This window comes from Labrus mixtus, chromosome 4 (genome assembly GCF_963584025.1).
Source record: "Labrus mixtus chromosome 4, fLabMix1.1, whole genome shotgun sequence".
NCBI classification, from domain to species: Eukaryota; Metazoa; Chordata; class Actinopteri; order Labriformes; family Labridae; genus Labrus; species Labrus mixtus.
This window is the reverse complement of record NC_083615.1, coordinates 30804825-30823686: the sequence shown is the minus strand read 5'-3', so window position 1 is coordinate 30823686 and position 18862 is coordinate 30804825. Positions and strand designations below refer to the sequence as shown.

Sequence of the window (18862 nt, the reverse complement as noted above, 5' to 3'; positions counted from 1 at the left end):
AATGAGAAAAAATCATCTTGGATTGGATTTGATAATACTTTATTGTCAGACATGGTCTGAAATGTTTCTTGAATCACAGCGGCTCCATTTGCAACAAAAAAATTAAAGACAAGATACAAAGATACAAAGATTTGACACAACATTCAAACACCAAACAGATATGCAGAGACTTTAAATGAGCTTTGATCTGGGATTCAGCTCTACATTAAATTTTAGTATTGACTGGTGTACAAATTAATGCTTCAGTCTGACCTTATTAAAATGTGGGACCCTGTATCTCCAGTTTGATGGTATAGTCCCTCATTTATTTCTTCAATGTCTGGTACTCTAACAAACATAAAGTCCTGCAGATTAATCCTTTACTTTGAAGGCATTTTATGTAGATGTTCTCTATCTAATGAGCCTCAGTCTATCATTGAATTAGACTGCATATGGCCTTATGTAGATCAAACATCTGACGCAGGTTTAGAATTAAATAAACCTTCAGAGAAGGAATTATAATAAAAACCTTCACAAGCATGCAAGTATGATATAAATGAATTCAGGATTATACTGTATGTATTTATTGCTTTTTATTTTATTTTGACAGGTAAAAGAGGCTGAGTAAAGCACTCCAGTGGATGAGCTGTTTCTAATCATATAATATGATGTCAAATGTACCATAATAAAATATTCTCTGATCTTCCAATGCTTTTTGTGATATTTTTTTTTTCACTGACTTTATGGGTTTCATAACTAATTGATATTGTATTATGTTTGTAATCAAGTTTGTTTTTGTTCAGAGTTCTGGGCTCAAATTGAAAACAACAGTTATAAATGAAAAAAACGTGTTACAAATTCATTTGTTAGTTCTAATCAAAAAACCTCTACAATACATTGACAATGTTTTTGTTAAAGATTATTTGGTATCTACTATTAAGATAAAGATTTCCAGATAACTTTCAGTTTTAGTTTAGGTTTCATAAAAAAAGTCTTTACCATAGTCCTGCTCAAAACTTACTGAAGTCTAGGTTTTCCTGATGAGGTAGTGATTCATAGTTTATTTTTGGTCACCACTAAAGTGTAGCATGTCCTTGTAGAGCTTATATGCTGCACATGATTTGTGTTTGAATTCAAATTCAAATTACAGAGATAACTGGTTGTCTTTTCATGATGACAAACTATTAAGAAACTTCCTAAGTGATCAGTTTAAAAGGCATGACCAGGTATACTTTCTAAAGAAACAAAGTGTTTCTTAATATTTGTCACATTGGATCAACATATTAACTAACTAAATATAGTAGCCTAACTTCTAAATATCTTAGTCGGATGGTAATTTTCGGGTTGTCATACATTTACAACTTGCTCTCAAAGAACATATGGAGACTGAACACTTGAGCAATGCAACCCAGGCACGAATATTACAGCTGGAGTACAGATACTGACATCTTTATAAAATTTATAAAAAGAGCTCTTGAGAGTATAAAGAAAAATAAAATGATATTATCACTTTAAAAATGTGTATACATTTCTATCATATTCAGGGTTGTCAAAGACATGCTGAACCTTCTCTGCCTTCACTGCTCAGTTATCTGTCCATTATTGCCCTACAGGGATCAGGAACGGGCATTACAGGCAACTGAAGCATTATCACATGGACCGGGATGTGAGAAAACATCATTAACGCTACCAGCAGCGGGTTAGCTCAAAGTTAGCTGACCTCGTAGCTGCCGTCCAAAACACGACACGCTCTGACTTCAGAAATGTTTAAGATGATGTTTCGCTTGTCCAAAGTCCAAGATGATTAAAATATGCGGGCTGTTGCAGTGACTCGTGTTCACAGTGACGGCTAAAAGTGCTCTAACTCCCCTCAGTGTTATTGAAAATCACCCCCAAAGTGTAATACCGCTAAAGCGCAGTCAATTCGATGATAAACGCATTGTATTTCCGGAAGTTTCTTCACAATAAAAGTCCTCCTACGTTAAGTCTATGGAATGCTTTTATTTTGATGATGTCATATCAGACAATTGTGTGTTTTCAGGAGTAGCAACTTAACACAACTAACACAGGAGAGAAACAACTTTCTCGAAGTACACAGATTCAGTGTGGAGTTACGATGTACTGACAACTGAACACACATTGACTTGTAAAAATATCTTCCCTGGTCTCATAAACTGAACACAGTGACCTATAATAAAATCGTGTATAAGCTTGTAGAATTGTTTCATAATAATGGCCTTATGTGACATTTTAAAGATAGAAGTTAAATCTAATCTAATTGACATCATAAAAGAGAAGAAAAAATAATTATTATTCTCTTCAATCATTTAAATGTTCAAGTTAATTAGTGGAGAGTAGAGTGTAGAGTCGTTAGAAAGTTTCATTCATATTATAGTTGGGTAAGGTTTAATTTATGTGACTTTTAAAATCACATAACATATGTGATGTATTGTTAACTTTTTATCATCTTAATTTAAGAGGAAATGTGTTGCTCAATTTGAAGTTCTAAGTTGACCTTTAAATCAAAAAAGTGTTCTTTTTAATGTCGTCAACCATCATCTTGATTTTTGTTATTGCTTTATCCTAAAAGTATAAATTCAGACACCATTTAGACACTTGTACCGTTTTATAAGTATCGATTAAGCAATGGTATCGGAAAAAACCCAAACGATACCCAACCCTAATTACATAATTTAAAATAAGATAATTTCAATAACAAAATACTGTACAACTTTAACAATTACAAAAAAAATGACTGATTAATAGTGATTAAATTATAGACTGTGTTCCTTTAGAGTACAAATGTATTTATCAATTTCCTTTTTTAACCTATAAGCCTATTTTTAAATAAATTAATTGACTTCTGTAGAGCATGCAAGAGGCTGGAGAGCCTGTAGCTAATCTAAAGTAATAATCAAACAATGATCCAATGCTGGCCATACTAATGACACCTGAAACATTAGACGGATACTTCCAACACATGCTTTAAGTGATCTCCTCCACATCACTGACTACATTGCCATACCACATTTGGAATGCATTCCACATTTAACTTTGGAGGTGTCAGCACTGCCCCATTCAATATAAGTAGTCGTTCAGGAACGGGTAGTTCACAGAAGACCTTGGAGTTCCTGCTTGTGGTACATCTATGTTCTGCAATGATTCAGAAATTGATTCTGTGATGCTGTGATTTTTCATCTCCTCTAACATGTGTTAAACTGTTTTGAACAGGATTGGTGAATACTACCTACTGACAGAGAAGGGAGTCAGGTAAGTAATCTATCATTTATGTGTGAGACATATTAGTGATGCATATAATGAAAGCAGTTAGTTATACAATGACTGTGTTGTAAATTTAAACTGTATCCTAGAATGTATTCTATGAATCCACTTATTCTGAAATTACACAGAAAAAACTTAATATAAGGATATGGAAACATGGTTTCAATGTGGATATGATTAATTCTCAAGAATATTTTAAGTTCAATTATTGTTTACTAACATGAACTTAAAACTCAGTCTGAGATGTAATTTCATTTCTTATCTATTAGATACAAGCCGCCACCATGAGTACGGACGCAGAGATGGCCGTTTACGGCAAGGCTGCCATTTACCTCCGTAAGCCTGAGAAGGAGAGAATCGAGGCTCAAAACAAACCTTTTGATGCCAAGAGTGCCTGCTATGTGGCTGATGCGAAGGAGCTGTATGTGAAGGGAACAATCCTCAAGAAGGAAGGTGGCAAAGTCACCGTCAAAACCCTGGACACTCAGGAGGTTAGTATTATAAAGTCAGAGTACAATTCTTTAATGTGAACAGTCCTCATTGTAACAAGTGTCCTGTTGCAGGAGAAGACAGTTAAAGAAGATGACGTTACTCCAATGAACCCTCCCAAGTACGACAAAATTGAGGACATGGCCATGATGACCCATCTCAATGAAGCCTCTGTGCTTTATAACCTCAAAGAGCGTTATGCAGCATGGATGATCTACGTAAGAAAATGGGCCCTAATAAGAAACAAAATGTTGTTTAACATGGATTTACTTGTTTGAAACATTGAGGTAACTGTTGAATCTCTGTGCTTTCAGACCTACTCTGGGTTGTTCTGTGCCACTGTGAACCCCTACAAATGGCTCCCAGTGTATGACCAAGAGGTTGTAAATGCCTACAGAGGCAAGAAGCGTATGGAGGCTCCACCCCACATCTTCTCCGTCTCTGACAACGCTTTTCAGTTCATGGCTACTGGTAAGACATAATGATACAGATCATTTATCAGTATATGATGTTTCTGATGCAAGAAAACAGAGTTAACTGTTTTATTTTTGAATGTATCAACAGATAGGGAGAACCAGTCTGTCTTGATCACGTAAGTTTAAAAGGTGTTTAACATATTGCTTATATACTTAAAAAATATATCAAACAAGTTCTTAAAAGTATTTTTTATACCTAGTGGAGAATCTGGTGCTGGAAAGACTGTGAACACAAAGCGTGTCATCCAGTACTTTGCAACCATCTCAGTTGGTGGCCCGAAGAGGGACGCATCAAAGGTGGGATAAATTACTATTTTAACTATTGAGCATTCTTCATGTATGCAATATTTTTACATTGGAAAATAAAATATTTTTATATCAACTCTTAACCTTCATTACAGGGTTCCCTTGAGGATCAGATTATTGCAGCTAATCCTCTGCTGGAGGCCTATGGTAACGCCAAAACTGTGAGGAATGACAACTCATCTCGTTTCGTAAGTATGGAGGGATTTCTGCAAATCAGATGTCTTGCTACACATTGTCCATGTTCATTGATGTTAAAAAAACTTCCTTTGTTCCAAATAGGGTAAATTCATCAGAATCCATTTCGGCACAACTGGCAAACTGTCTAGTGCTGATATTGAGACATGTAAGTAACAATACTATTAGAATAGACAAATAACTAGAATGAAGAATTGGACAGTGTGACTTATGAACATTATTCATAGATCTGCTGGAGAAGTCTAGAGTGACATTCCAGCTTCCTGATGAGAGAGGCTACCATATCTTCTACCAGATGATGACCAACCACAAACCTGAGATTATTGGTAAACACATTGACTTGTTCCTCAATGTTAAACTGCTTTATACTTTAATTAAAAACAATGGATTGAGCTTCTCACCCTTTTTGATTTCCAGATTTGGCACTTATCACAACCAACCCCTACGACTTCCCCATGTGCAGCATGGGTCAGATCACTGTTGCCAGCATTGATGACAAAGTTGAGCTGGAAGCCACTGATGTGAGTGAACTTCACTGCAAGATATAAACATATATACTGTATAAATTATACTTTTGAATGCAAAATCATTACCATATTTTCTTATGTGACAATTTTCTGGTTGGACACCTCTTTCAAACATAGAACGCTATTGATATCTTGGGCTTCAATAATGAAGAGAAAATGAGCATCTACAAGATGACTGGTGCTGTGCTCCACCATGGTAGCATGAAGTTCAAGCAAAAACAGCGTGAGGAGCAGGCTGAGCCTGACGGCACAGAAGGTGAGATCTCAATATTTATAAATGTATTTATTCATTATAGTTCAGGAACAACAAAAATATTACATAGAATAATTAATCACTGTACTTTTGTCAGATGCTGACAAGGTTGCTTACTTGCTGGGTCTGAACTCTGCTGACATGCTGAAGGCTCTGTGCTATCCCAGAGTGAAGGTCGGAAATGAGTATGTGACCAAGGGACAGACCGTACCTCAGGTAAACATTCAACATAAAGAAATATAAAAACTGCACTTCAGTAAGGTGGTATTGAGTCTAACATGACAATGAAATGGTAGCGTTCTATTTAAAGCTACTTTTTAGGAGTTGGATTTAGCACTACGTGAAAAACATCTTCAAATTGGATATATGGTGTCTTTTCAAATCATGAGAGGAAGTTTACTTGATACCTCACTGACTTTAATCAAACTGTATTTGTGTTTTTATTTAGGTGCTGAACTCAGTGACTGCCCTGGCCAAGTCTATCTATGAGAGGATGTTCTTGTGGATGGTCGTCCGTATCAACCAGATGTTGGACACCAAACAGCCAAGGCAGTTCTACATTGGAGTGCTGGATATTGCTGGCTTTGAAATCTTTGATGTGAGCTTAATTTCCAACAGTTCAGAACCTGACTGACTTTTCTTGATAGAAACACTCTTTTTGTCTGCAAAAACTCATGCTGGTTTTATGTCTCCTTACAGTTCAACACTTTGGAGCAGCTCTGCATCAACTTCACCAATGAGAAACTGCAACAGTTTTTCAACCACCACATGTTTGTCCTGGAGCAGGAGGAGTACAAGAAGGAGGGTATTATCTGGGAGTTCATTGACTTTGGCATGGACTTGGCTGCCTGTATTGAGCTGATTGAGAAGGTAAAGATTCCATGAAATTGCTCTTAGTTATATTCAATGTACATATGTATGAAATGTATGAAAATGTAAAGATTATAACATATGTCTTTCCCTCTTCTAAAGCCCATGGGTATCTTCTCCATCCTTGAAGAGGAGTGCATGTTCCCCAAGGCAACAGACACATCTTTCAAGAACAAGCTGTATGACCAGCATCTTGGCAAAAACAAAGCATTTGAGAAGCCCAAGCCCGCAAAGGGCAAGGCTGAGGCCCACTTCTCCCTGGTGCACTATGCTGGTACAGTGGACTACAACATCGCTGGCTGGCTGGACAAGAACAAGGATCCCCTGAATGACTCTGTTCTGCAGCTCTACCAAAAGTCCTCAGTTAAACTGCTGGCTGCTCTGTATCCTCCTGTTGTTGAAGGTTAGAAAGCCAAACATTTATTTACAGTATAAAATGTATTTTTATGTTCTACAAAATGTACATTATTCAAAGATCTGTAGCCTTGGTTTATGTGAATTGTATTTTGAGTTCTAACAAAATGTCTTTACTTAAACATATCAACAGATGCTACCAAGAAGGGAGGCAAGAAGAAGGGTGGTTCTATGCAGACTGTGTCTTCACAGTTTAGGGTAAGGTTTTAAATGGAAGACTTTGCTATAAAATCACCTTTCACTCATACTCCAAACTGATATACATTTAATGACATCACTTTAAATCTACAGGAGAACTTGGGCAAGCTGATGACTAACTTGAGGAGCACTCATCCTCACTTTGTGCGTTGCCTGATTCCCAATGAGTCAAAGACTCCAGGTACATAAAAAAGATCAATTGAATAGAGTCTTTGAGGAATGGTTATATTTTGTTGTTACATGTTTCATAACTGCAATAAATGTCTTTTTACAGGTCTGATGGAGAACTTCCTGGTCATCCACCAGCTCAGGTGTAACGGTGTACTGGAGGGTATCAGAATCTGCAGGAAAGGTTTCCCCAGCAGAATCCTCTATGCTGACTTCAAGCAGAGGTATCTATACATATTGTATATTTTTTGATAAAGATGATTCAAAGGCAACACTCACACTGACAATGAACTCTCTCATAAAAGATACAAGGTGCTGAATGCCAGTGTCATCCCTGAGGGCCAGTTCATTGATAACAAGAAGGCTTCAGAGAAGCTGCTTGGATCAATTGATGTTCCTCATGACGAGTATAAATTTGGACACACCAAGGTAAGATACTACTTTTTTTCTAAGGTGTTCTACTACAAGGGATATGATGTTTCATCCATTGTGTGGGTATGTTACATAACTTAAAGATGTCTTTACTGTATATGAGTTTCTACAACATTCATTTTCATTTTTGTATGATTGTTTAGGTGTTCTTCAAGGCTGGTCTCCTGGGTCTCCTTGAGGAGATGAGAGATGAAAAGCTGGCATCTCTGGTTGGCATGACTCAGGCTCTCTGCCGTGGTTACCTCATGAGAAAGGAGTTTGTTCAGATGACAGAGAGGAGGTAGGTTTAAAACTCTGAATTTTGCACACAATGTTATGTTAATGAATTGAATGACATAGTCTATAACAGCAACTTTATATCTAAAGGGATGCCATCTATACCATCCAGTACAACGTCCGCTCATTCATGAATGTCAAACACTGGCCATGGATGAAAGTGTACTACAAGATCAAGCCTCTGCTCAAGAGCGCTGAAACTGAGAAGGAGCTGCAGCAGATGAAGGAGAACTATGACAAGATGAAGACAGATTTGGCTGCTGCCCTGGCCAAGAAGAAGGAGCTGGAGGAGAAGTTTGTGTCCCTTCTGCAGGAGAAGAATGATCTGCAGCTGCAAGTCGCATCTGTAAGTACACATTGAGGGACTGATATGCTGTTTCATAATGTACTGTGTAGATTTGTTAACATCCTTTTTCAAACAACAACCTAGGAAACAGAGAATCTGTCAGATGCTGAGGAGAGATGTGAAGGTCTTATCAAGAGCAAAATTCAGCTGGAGGCCAAACTCAAAGAGACCACTGAGAGGCTGGAGGATGAAGAGGAAATCAATGCTGAGCTCACTGCCAAGAAGAGAAAACTGGAGGATGAATGCTCTGAGCTCAAGAAGGATATTGATGATCTGGAGCTTACATTGGCTAAAGTGGAGAAGGAGAAACACGCCACTGAGAACAAGGTTTGGATTTAACAATCTATCTCGTACATCAAGTTTAATCTAAACATTACCCTCAATAACAACGTCTGTCTTGTAAATTTAGGTGAAGAACCTGACTGAGGAGATGGCCTCTCAGGACGAGAGCATTGCCAAGCTGACCAAGGAAAAGAAAGCCCTTCAGGAATCTCACCAACAGACTCTTGATGATCTGCAGGCTGAGGAAGACAAGGTCAACACTCTGACCAAGGCCAAGACCAAGCTTGAGCAGCAAGTGGATGATGTAAGTTCACAAGTCCTTAAAATTGGCAAATAACATTGGTGTTGAATCCTGATCATTAAGCCGTATACTATTGTTTAGCTTGAGGGTTCTCTGGAGCAAGAGAAGAAGCTGCGTATGGACCTTGAGAGAGCCAAGAGGAAGCTTGAGGGTGATCTGAAACTGGCCCAGGAATCAATAATGGATCTTGAGAATGACAAGCAGCAGTCTGATGAGAAAATTAAAAAGTAACTTTTGTTTATTTTAACAAAAGCATACACAAACGTCACTGTAAGAGCATGAACTCTGACTAAGAAATGTATCCATGATTCTCACAGGAAGGACTTTGAAGTCAGCCAGCTCCTTAGCAAGATTGAGGATGAGCAGTCAATGGGTGCTCAGCTTCAGAAGAAAATCAAGGAGCTTCAGGTGAAATATTGAGTTAAATTAAACAGAATACATATTGTTTGTCAAGTGAAAGTTTACTGAAACACATCATATCTACATTCTACAGGCCCGTATTGAGGAACTGGAGGAGGAGATTGAGGCTGAGCGTGCAGCTCGTGCCAAGGTTGAGAAGCAGAGAGCTGACCTCTCCAGGGAACTTGAGGAGATCAGTGAAAGGCTAGAGGAGGCCGGTGGAGCCACTGCTGCCCAGATTGAGATGAACAAGAAACGTGAGGCAGAGTTCCAGAAGCTCCGTCGTGATCTTGAGGAGTCCACTCTGCAGCATGAAGCCACTGCTGCTGCTCTTCGCAAGAAGCAGGCTGACAGCGTTGCTGAGCTGGGAGAGCAGATTGACAACCTCCAGCGCGTCAAGCAGAAGCTTGAGAAGGAAAAGAGTGAATACAAGATGGAGATTGATGACCTCTCCAGCAACATGGAGGCTGTTGCTAAAGCAAAGGTACACAATGCATTTCATGCTACTTTAATAACCAAGAGAGTTCAGTAAACAAGGTCATTTACATTTTAGAAAACAAATGATTACTGACATGATCTCTGTTTGTTATTATCAGGGAAATCTTGAAAAGATGTGCCGTACTCTTGAGGACCAACTTAGTGAACTGAAGACCAAGAATGATGAAAATGTCCGTCAAAACAATGACATGAGTGCGCAGAAAGCACGTCTCCTGACAGAAAATGGTATGTTAATGTAATCGGTGATTGCTCCATAGTTGAATATTTTAAATTGTAACACAAACTAATGTTTCATGATATGTTTCTCTCAAGGTGAGTTCAGTCGTCAAATTGAAGAGAAAGAAGCTCTCGTCTCCCAGCTGACCAGAGGCAAACAGGCCTTCACTCAGCAGATTGAAGAGCTGAAGAGACAGATTGAAGAGGAGGTTAAGGTAAGAAAACTTTCAATTCTTACTGAGAACTTTGTATGTGTGATTTATTACATTTTCACACTGATGGCAATTTCTTACATCAGGCCAAGAATGCCCTTGCCCATGGAATGCAATCAGCCCGCCATGACTGTGATCTGCTGAGGGAGCAGTTTGAGGAGGAGCAGGAGGCAAAGGCTGAGCTGCAGCGTGGAATGTCCAAGGCCAATAGTGAAGTGGCTCAGTGGAGAACCAAGTATGAAACTGATGCCATCCAGCGCACTGAGGAGCTTGAGGAATCCAAGTACGTACATTTTATACGGCTCAGCTTAAATGACAATGGTACCGCCTGAACGGGTCGCACTCCTTTCATATGTGAATCTAGTTTAAAAGGTCAAAATGTTAGAAGATTTCTTAAACATGCAATATTATGTGGAGAAAACATAATCAGTGCCAACATGGATTGTTAAGGTTTTCACAATCACACCCTTTTCAAACAGGAAAAAGCTTGCCCAGCGCCTCCAGGAGGCTGAGGAGCAGATTGAGGCTGTCAATTCCAAGTGTGCTTCTCTGGAGAAGACCAAACAGAGGCTCCAGAGTGAGGTGGAGGACCTCATGATTGATGTGGAGAGAGCTAATGGCCTGGCTGCCAACTTGGACAAGAAGCAGAGAAACTTTGACAAGGTAACGTGTCCTTCTGTCAACTATACTCTGTAATCAAAGACACACTCATTTGATTCGCCATTGTACTGATAAACAACTATGAATGGCTTTTTAGGTGTTGGCAGAGTGGAAACAGAAGTATGAGGAGGGTCAGGCAGAGCTTGAGGGAGCTCAGAAGGAGGCTCGTTCTCTCAGCACTGAGCTGTTCAAGATGAAGAATTCATATGAGGAAGCTCTGGATCAGCTGGAGACCATGAAGCGTGAAAACAAGAACCTGCAACGTGAGTTCTTACTACATGCTACAGAAGCATTGTATTACAGTGTTTATTTCTAACATATTTAATACATACTACACATTTAAGGCTTAACAATACAAAACACATGAATCTCTCTGCAGAGGAGATCTCAGATCTCACTGAACAGATTGGTGAGACTGGCAAGAGCATCCATGAGCTGGAGAAGTCCAAGAAGCAGGTGGAGACTGAGAAGTCTGAGATCCAGACAGCTCTTGAAGAGGCTGAGGTACAATTGTTCAGGGGAAATCCTCTGAAAGACAATTTAAATCATGGACAAATGTATTTTAAAGAATGAAGATTTATATATGAATTATTTACTTTCATTAGGGAACTTTGGAACATGAAGAGTCCAAAATCCTGCGTGTCCAGCTTGAGCTCAACCAGATTAAGGGTGAGGTAGACAGGAAGCTGGCTGAGAAGGACGAGGAGATGGAGCAGATCAAGAGGAATAGCCAGAGGGTGATTGACTCCATGCAGACCACTCTGGACTCTGAGGTCAGGAGCAGGAATGATGCCCTGAGAATCAAGAAGAAGATGGAGGGAGACCTGAATGAGATGGAGATTCAGCTGAGCCACGCCAATCGCCAGGCCTCTGAGTCCCAGAAGCAGCTGAGGAATGTTCAGGCACAGTTGAAGGTATTGTAGCCCACAGATTTTGTGCAAAGATTGTCAGTCCAATTTTTGTGGCATTCAAGGGAATATTTTCCTGACATATTTCACTAGGATGCACAACTGCACCTTGATGATGCTGTCAGAGCTCAGGAAGACCTCAAGGAACAGGCTGCTATGGTAGATCGCAGGAACGGTCTCATGGTTGCTGAAATTGAGGAACTTAGAGCTGCTCTGGAACAGACTGAGAGAAGCCGCAAAGTTGCTGAGCAGGAGCTGGTGGACGCAAGTGAGCGTGTTGGACTTCTGCACTCTCAGGTGAATTTTCTTTGACTTTCTCCACTATCTAACTAATCTTGATCAGTATTAAGGGAAAACAATGACTTAAATCAATTTTTTTTTATACTTTCAGAACACAAGTCTTCTGAACACCAAGAAGAAGCTTGAGACTGATCTGGTCCAGGTCCAGAGTGAAGTCGATGACACAGTTCAGGAAGCAAGGAATGCAGAGGAGAAGGCCAAGAAGGCCATCACTGATGTAGGTTTTAAAAGAAATGCTTTTTTACTCCTGCTTAATGTGTCTTAATAAAGTAATTCTTATCAACATTAAATGCTGTCTCCTACAGGCTGCTATGATGGCTGAGGAGCTGAAGAAGGAGCAGGATACCAGTGCTCACCTGGAGAGGATGAAGAAGAACCTTGAGGTTGCTGTCAAGGATCTGCAGCACCGCCTGGACGAGGCTGAGAATCTGGCCATGAAGGGTGGCAAGAAGCAGCTCCAGAAACTTGAGTCTAGGGTGAGAATATCCTGTTAATAATTCTTACAACAGGGTCAAGACTTTGAAAAATGTATATTTACATTTAATGTTTGCTTTTTTCTGAAGGTTCGTGAGCTGGAGTCAGAGGTTGAGGCTGAGCAGAGACGTGGAGCTGATGCTGTTAAGGGTGTGCGCAAATATGAGAGGAGAGTGAAAGAGCTGACCTACCAGGTACAGTCAATTAGACATTTGGCATCAAATCATTATCACCTATCTATTATGTACAACATTTAAAAAATTTAAATATATCCAATCTTTTTTCATAGACTGAAGAGGACAAGAAAAATGTTACCAGGCTGCAGGATCTGGTTGACAAGTTGCAACTCAAGGTGAAGGCCTACAAGAGGCAGGCTGAGGAATCGGTAAGAGAGTTATTCATATTTATAAATAATATAGAGATAAAATGACAGAAGTCTTTCAAACTAATCTAGCTTTTTATACAGATTATATTATTTATGTACAAGTACAAGAAATGTAGATGAATGCAACATCTATCACACTAAGCCATCATGGCACAAATATTGTACACACAAGTTATATACATAAGAAGGTCACTATCATGCACCAAAAGTCTATCATATTAAAATCAGTGATCCTCTGAGTAAAATATTAAATAATTGTCACTAAAAGATGAACTTACTCTTGTTAACCAAATAATTATATATATATAAGAAAAGACCTTTAATATAAAATTGTAAAATTTTCAATACCTTTAAACCTTGTAAATGGTGTTCCAGGAGGAGCAGGCCAATGTTCATCTGTCCAAGTGCAGGAAGGTCCAGCATGAGCTGGAGGAGGCTGAGGAGCGTGCTGACATTGCAGAGACCCAGGTTAACAAGCTGAGAGCTAAGAGCCGTGACTCTGGCAAGGTAAATCAAACTTGTTTTGAAAATATGGAGATACTGTTGCCTTAAGTTTAATGAAATGAACATGCCTCAACACTTTTGTTTTTGTCTTCAGGGAAAAGAGGCCGAGTAAAGTTCCCTGGCTGATCATCTACTGTACATCTCATCATATAATATGATGTGAAACATGAAAATAAAATACACAAGCACTGGAAAACTGCTTTCTGTCTGATCCTTTTCTTCTTATTGCTTCCCCTGATAAAAAAAAAAAGTGTAAAGACTGGTAATATGTGCTATCCAGAAATCAAATACAAATGAGAAAAAATCATCTTGGATTGGATTTGATAATACTTTATTGTCAGACATGGTCTGAATAGTTTTTTGCATCACAGCGACTCCATTTGCAACAAAGAAATTAAAGACAAAATACAAAGATACAAACATTTGACACAACATTCAAACTAGTGCTGGGCAATATGACCTCAAATCAATACCACGATTAATTGAACATATTACCTCGATTACAATTAATGAACGATTATTTTGTTTTTGTTTTTTGCCCTCATAGTTCACTGACATGGTCTCTACTGTAAATATGCTCTACTATTAAAGCTGGGATATTTTTTTCTGATGAAAGAGTTCATATCTGATTAACTATTTGGTGGTTATTTATTGAATATTTTGAAATGAAATCAAAGCATCACTTGAAATGAAAACGACAGATTTTAATTTTGAGATAGAAATAAACTTCTCTAAAACAGTAGAAAATAAATAACTTGCTTTTCTCGCAAACCGTTTTTGTGCAGTGTCTATTTGACCTTTTTTTGTTCGGTGTCATCTTCCCTGAAGACAAAATGTGTCCAAACGACAGACATTGCTTCCATGTCGCAGACTGGACATGTCCTCACGTGACTCTGCTCTGAAAATAATCTATATGGGCAAGATTTCGTTGGTTAGAGGTTATAAATGTCAGTTTCCATTAATTTTCAATTAATTTCCAGGCCCTAATTCAAACACCAAACAGATATGCAGAGACTTTAAATGAGCTTTGATCTGGGATTCAGCTCTACATTCAATTTTAGTATTGACTTGTGTACAAAATAATGTTTCAGTCTGAGTCTATTAAAATGAGGGACCCTGCATCTCCAGTTTGATGGTAATATTTCATATTCTGTGTTCAGAGCATGGTTATAGTCAGATGCAATGCTTTTAGCCAGAGTGAAAAACTTTACTTTGTAAATTCCCTCATTTATTTCTCAATTTCTGGTACTCTAACAAACAGTTAAGTCCTGCATATTAATCCTTTACTTTGGAGGCATTTTATGAACATGTTCTCTATCTAATGAGCCTCAGTCTATCATTGAATTAGATTACATGGCCTTATTTAGAGCAAGTATCTGACGCTGGTTTCCAATTTCTGTATGAAACATGTAAGCCTACACTGAGGGACCTTAATTTATCAAGATTTCCCCCCACATTTGCACATCTTGACAAATGTATCACTATGTACATGTATACAGTTACACTAATAGTCTAGAAAAATGTTTCTTTCTTTAACCTAATATTAAACTTGTCTAAATATTTTACCTCGATCTTACCTTATTACCTTATTGAATTTACATTTGAATGAAGTGCATATTTTTGACACTATATTCTATCACTTATAATATGTTATCTGGCTAAGCTAAGCATAAATGCTTAATTAACAGTTTCTCCCACCTTTAGCTTCTAACTAAATTCAGCTAGCTAACCAAAACGAATCCTATGTTGATGTTTAGAAGTCTTAAAATGGCCAATTTTTTTTTTTTTAAATAAGGATAATAGCATCCATTAAACTGGAAAAGTGACACATTGACTAAGTTTTCTTAACCTTTTTGTCAAGTCAGAGATACTTTTCTTACCTCAAACATTTTCTCTGATAGTTTATGTGCCGCTCAGACGCCATCGACTCCAGCGCATGCGCAAATTATAACTATTGATGGGATAGACCTGTAATATGCTGCAAATAAATATATTGTATGCTATGTGTGTAGACGTGATTGTGCATGTAATGTCAGTAAGCCAGGTAGCCTATTAGGCTACACATATTTCAGATGTAGCTTTGTCTTGTTAGTGTTAGATTAAGAGACATTTCATTTGTTCAGTGAGAGGAGGTCATTATAACTGATTTACTGATCAAGCAATGTAGAAAAAGGCGCAGTGATAAGTTGTCACAACAGCTGGTACAAACGCAGGACGGACTTTAGCTGTGCTAAAAGCTTTACACATGAAAAAAACGCTGAAGCTGCAGAGCGTGTTCCCCCTTCACTTTGTTGTCAGGAGACCTACAACAGACCATCTGTTACCGTAGAAGTGGCTGGGCTATACATAACGGCATGCAAGACTGGCTACCTTAGTAAGCTAATGTTTACTCGTATTGGCAGTATTTCTCATTTTTCATTATTTATTATTTACTCTCAAATTAATTGTGTCCAGTTTCCATTAAAATGCATTCCTCCGTATCACTGTGCATGGTAGTAGCCTATGTGAAAATACTTACATGGCATGCAATATGGTGAGTCAAGCAACAGGTGTCGGTCTTAAAACTTGAGCATGTGTTTATGTGCCTGTAAGTTAAGTTAAGTGCTAACGTGTATGGTCTTATTTTTGGCAGATGACATTGCCTTAGTTATGGCTGCAGTTCACACTGCATGCCAACCCATATGTTCAATACAGATTTTATTTTTCTGGGGATTCAGATTACGTTGACTGCATTAGACTTCTGTGGGAATATGAACATGGCTCAAATCCGATTTTAATAGATCAGATTCCATGTGACGTGCTGTTCTTTTCGGACATACATAGGCGCAGAAAATTTTAATTTAGCTAACTTTTTCCTGCAGTGTGAACTCAGCCTAAGTTGCAAGAGATCCCCAGACTGTTCCTCTGTCACTGTCACCAATGCACATATGCTGAAACTCAGTATGAGCTCCAGGCACTGATTGACCCATGCTATAGGAGAAAGGAGATCTTCTGTTTCAGGGAGAGGTTCACCTAGATCAGTTTACCGCAGGGTTCAGTCAGAAAGGAGGACAGTGGTTTGACAAGGATGTTACTGGAAAGCGGAGGATTGTAAATGTCAGCATACATGTGAAAAGAGAACAGGAGGCTCAGGGTGTTCAAAATAATCTCTGACTGAACCCATCCACCTGGCACACAAGATGAATAAAAACCCTCAGAATCTGTGCAGCAGTTGTCAACATGTAGGGTGAGATCATAAGGATGCTTATTGTGGTTTAAAAGTTGAAGTGATCCTAATTTCCAAAGAACTGGTACACTTTGACTTCTCTTTCCTCTGCTGAGTAGACCTTCTCTGATAGCCTGCAGCGTCAGTTTGCACATACACTGTATGATTACTCACGTGTGTATCAAATAAAATGTCTATTTAATTATCAGATTTTTCATTTAGTTGTTCGCTCAATATCTCATTAAGTGGGTGTCATCATAAACTTTACATCTTGTGAAAAAACATTCAAAGGCTAATTTTCTTTGCAAATGAAGGGAAAGAAGAATCAGTAACACTTTACTGAACTTATCAAGTTTGTTTACATGATTAAGATATGACAATCGTTCACTTTTAAAATGGTTAAAAAAAGAGTGACATGAAAAGTTAACATTTGACCCTCTTTTTAAGACATGGAAATTATCATGGCACTAGTTTGCAATGCGCTCCTCATAAAGAGGCTGTGGTCCACGAAGCAGGCAGCCCAGGTTCAAAACCGACCTTTTGCTCCCTTCCCCCGTCATTCCCCACTCTCTCTCCCTGATTTTTGAATCTCTCCACTCCTATCTCTACAACTAAGGCATAAAAAGCCCAAAATTAAAAACTGAAAAAAACAATATAGCAATTATTCATTTTAAGGTATGACATCACTGAGTACAACAGCACTTTGAAAGAAAAGATGATCAGATTCTATTCACTACTTTTTACCCTAAAGATATCCCTACACAAGCTGCAATTTGAGATAAAACTAAAACACAGCAGTTTCCCTAAAGCACGTGTTGATTTTTTTCTAACATTCTACATTTGTACAATTTGTACATGGTCTGGTCTTAGACATGGATTGTTCCTCAGGTGATAAATCAGCATCTGCCGTCTGTCTGTCTGTTCCTGAAGACACTGTTGTGTTGTGTGCTGACATAGGGATCTCGTGCAGTGGTGATTCTAGAGTCTGTTGGGGCCCGAGGCAAATATTTACAGGGGGCCCCTCCAAACAGCGTACTTCCCCATTATGTTAAATAATCTGACACCAACAAAGTTTTTTAGTATAAGTTACATTATTCAAGTGTCTCTCCCCCATATTGAGGGCTAGAAAAGCCTCATTCAGTCATTTACTATTATATGATTGAGTGATGTCAGGTGGGGCCCCCTTAGGGAGGTTTCCAACTGTCATTGCAAACTTTGCTAATTTTGAGCCACTGCTGTGGTTAAAGTTTATCAGCCATTGTGGGCCACCTAACTGGTCTGGGGCTTCAAGCAGTTGCCAGCCTTGCCTGTTGACAAACAGTGCCTTTGCTCATGTGTTGACCGGTCGAGATAAGTCAGCTATTTTCAAGTCTTGTGTTTATGTACTGTTTTGTTAGTTTGACTTAGTACATGTTATTGGGCCAATTTTAGTATTCCATTCTCTGGCTGGGGTCTACATTGAGTGCTGGCTGACTCCTGGCTAAGACAGCCCTCCGCCTCCCTCTAGTGGTTGTTTTGAAGTGGTTTTGACCTGCTTACAGTATGGTCTTGATAGTTCCATTAGTTATTTTACTTTTACTATAAAAAAAAAGTCTTTCAATATACATTTCAATAACACAGAGGAGGCAGTTTATCAAGCACAAAAAACAGTAAAAAATGAAAACAGCATAAAACAACCAGCACATTTACAACATGAGAACAGTTAGTGCAAACTTGTTCACAAATCAGGAGGCTAAATGTCAGATCTTTGTTGTAACTTCAATATGATGAGATAAAAAGTGAAACAAGAGGGATAAGTAGCCAGGTCAGTTAACAAGTAAACTGAGTTGAATTTAAATAATGTTGTTACTCCACTGTTCTGATTGTAGCAGAAACGTCTACAAACCACTGAAGAGTCCCAGGTGGGCAGGATAAGTCCTTGCATGTTCTGCAGGTAGGCAAGCGCTGATCCTTTGCAGCCTGATATACAAGCAACAAGAAATTCAAATCAGCAGGCCGTGCCACTTTGCTATTGGCTGGCGAACAGAGGCCATCATTAAGCTCCAGTGCTTGTCTTCCTTACTCCTATCTTTTTCCACAGTCAACTGTCCAATTAGATGTTTGGGGGATTTCCTTGTCAGGCGAGTCTCATACACAGAAACTAAAATTTTGCATTGCTCAAGAGGAAACTCTGGCAGGGAGAACATGAGGACCTCGTTGAAAATGGTCACCAGGCAGTGGGTCATGGCAGAGGTTTTTTGGTACCTTAACTTGCAGTGGTTGCACTGCACACTGATCCTTGCATACAAAGCTGAAAATACAGAAGAC

The 18862-nt window shown here is 38.7% G+C and overlaps 2 protein-coding genes across 2 annotated transcripts in view; one reads left to right on the top strand and one right to left on the bottom strand.

The window, feature by feature from the left end:
- The first annotated feature begins 3027 nt into the window (after window positions 1-3027).
- LOC132973416 (myosin heavy chain, fast skeletal muscle-like) lies at window positions 3028-13549 on the top strand. Its single transcript, XM_061036881.1, has 41 exons — window positions 3028-3119; window positions 3211-3249; window positions 3531-3752; window positions 3825-3968; window positions 4065-4221; window positions 4315-4342; window positions 4427-4523; window positions 4628-4720; window positions 4812-4875; window positions 4955-5053; window positions 5145-5248; window positions 5372-5510; window positions 5605-5723; window positions 5956-6105; window positions 6207-6377; window positions 6480-6780; window positions 6925-6989; window positions 7083-7170; window positions 7264-7381; window positions 7463-7586; window positions 7733-7869; window positions 7956-8211; window positions 8296-8538; window positions 8621-8797; window positions 8876-9021; window positions 9112-9202; window positions 9288-9677; window positions 9790-9916; window positions 10004-10122; window positions 10206-10402; window positions 10599-10782; window positions 10877-11042; window positions 11159-11283; window positions 11385-11693; window positions 11781-11984; window positions 12079-12204; window positions 12293-12463; window positions 12551-12655; window positions 12751-12846; window positions 13222-13353; window positions 13445-13549. Exons 3-41 carry the CDS (start codon window positions 3546-3548, stop codon window positions 13460-13462), a joined length of 5787 nt encoding a protein of 1928 aa, XP_060892864.1. The 5' UTR covers window positions 3028-3119; window positions 3211-3249; window positions 3531-3545; the 3' UTR covers window positions 13463-13549.
- Window positions 13550-16978: 3429 nt separating this feature from the next.
- Window positions 16979-18862, bottom strand: part of syt19 (synaptotagmin XIX) — a 35230-nt gene continuing 33346 nt past the window's right edge. The window contains exon 10 of the mRNA XM_061036880.1: window positions 16979-18845. Coding sequence (XP_060892863.1) covers window positions 18538-18845 — 308 coding nt within the window. The 3' untranslated portion in view covers window positions 16979-18537. The remainder of the gene's footprint in view (window positions 18846-18862) is intronic.

Coding starts and splice junctions, on each gene's coding strand:
- LOC132973416 (XM_061036881.1), top strand. CDS start 3,546: ATGAGTACGGACGCAGAGATGGCCGTTTACGGCAAGGCTGCCATTTAC. Junction 4,876..4,954: donor TAGTGCTGATATTGAGACAT/GTAAGTAACAAT, acceptor CATTATTCATAG/ATCTGCTGGAGAAGTCTAGA. Junction 5,511..5,604: donor TGAGCCTGACGGCACAGAAG/GTGAGATCTCAA, acceptor TACTTTTGTCAG/ATGCTGACAAGGTTGCTTAC.